Source organism: Pteropus alecto, unplaced genomic scaffold, assembly GCF_000325575.1.
Source record: "Pteropus alecto unplaced genomic scaffold, ASM32557v1 scaffold3, whole genome shotgun sequence".
NCBI classification, from domain to species: Eukaryota; Metazoa; Chordata; class Mammalia; order Chiroptera; family Pteropodidae; genus Pteropus; species Pteropus alecto.
The window spans coordinates 42,421,362-42,422,286 of record NW_006442484.1 but is presented as its reverse complement, the minus strand read 5'-3'; the positions used below and the strand labels follow the sequence as shown (position 1 = coordinate 42,422,286).

At 60.0% G+C, this 925-nt stretch overlaps 1 protein-coding gene across 1 annotated transcript in view; it reads right to left on the bottom strand.

Annotated features, from left to right (window-relative positions):
* The window catches only part of LOC102881150 (cytochrome b reductase 1), a 27,999-nt gene extending 27,611 nt beyond the window's left edge, over positions 1 to 388 (bottom strand). Inside the window, exon 1 of the mRNA XM_006921186.3 lies at positions 92 to 388. Coding sequence (XP_006921248.1) covers positions 92 to 284 — 193 coding nt within the window. The 5' untranslated portion in view covers positions 285 to 388. The remainder of the gene's footprint in view (positions 1 to 91) is intronic.
* Between the last annotated feature and the right edge of the window lie 537 nt (positions 389 to 925).

Here is a 925-nt window from a genome sequence, read left to right as displayed (position 1 = left end):
TTCCGCTCGCCCACGTCGGTCCCCCTCGGTGGAGACTCAGTCGGGGACCCCCAGCCCCGCGCCCCGCCGCCTCCCAAGAAGTGCCCAGTACCGATGCCCTGGATGAAAACGAAGCCGGTGACCACGAGCACAGGGTGCCAGTTAAACTCGAGCAAGCTCCCGTCCCAGGCGAGTCCGCCCCGGTAGTGGAGGACCCAGACGAGGACGAAGATCACGGATAGGAAGCCGACGAGCAGCGCCGACACCAGCAGCCCCAGAAATCCCCTGTAGCCGTCCATGGCCATCAGCGCTCTATACTCCGCGTCGCAGCAGCCACAGGAACTCGGGGAGGCGGTGGCTGCCTCTGGGTACTGGCCTCACAGCGGGTCGCGGGCGTCTACTTCTTGGAGCTGTCTCCGCCCGGGAGGAGGGGCTTTCTCCCGGCCTGCCGAGGATGTCCAGACGGGGTGGGCAGCTGGCCCTCGCTCCGAAACCCGCCCTGAATCAGGGATCTAGTGGCAGCCCTAGGGCTCTAGCTGCGCTGTGGCCACGCCTGGCCCGGCATCCCGGTTTGCAGAGCGCGCGAGCAACGGATCCAGTTAATCGTTCAGAGCCACAGCAGAGGATTCCATACCCACCACTTTTTTTTTTTAACTCTTCCCGTGTCTCTTATTTGTGGGGAGGCTACATAAGGCAGTGTTGCGCGCTCCAAATTAACAGAAAAGAAGGGTTAGTTGGGTGAGATTGCGTACGTGACTTCGATTAACGAAGCCAATGAGCCCCAGTCCTAGAGGACTGGCTATCTTTGATGCCAAGAGTGTTCCAAGGAAAAACCTGTGAGATGGTTCGGGCTTCGCCCTACCTAGCAAGGAAACTACTTGCGGTTTGCGCTTTAGAGAGGGAAGACAGAGGCCTCCTGAACTCTGGACTTGCCAATGTAGTGTGA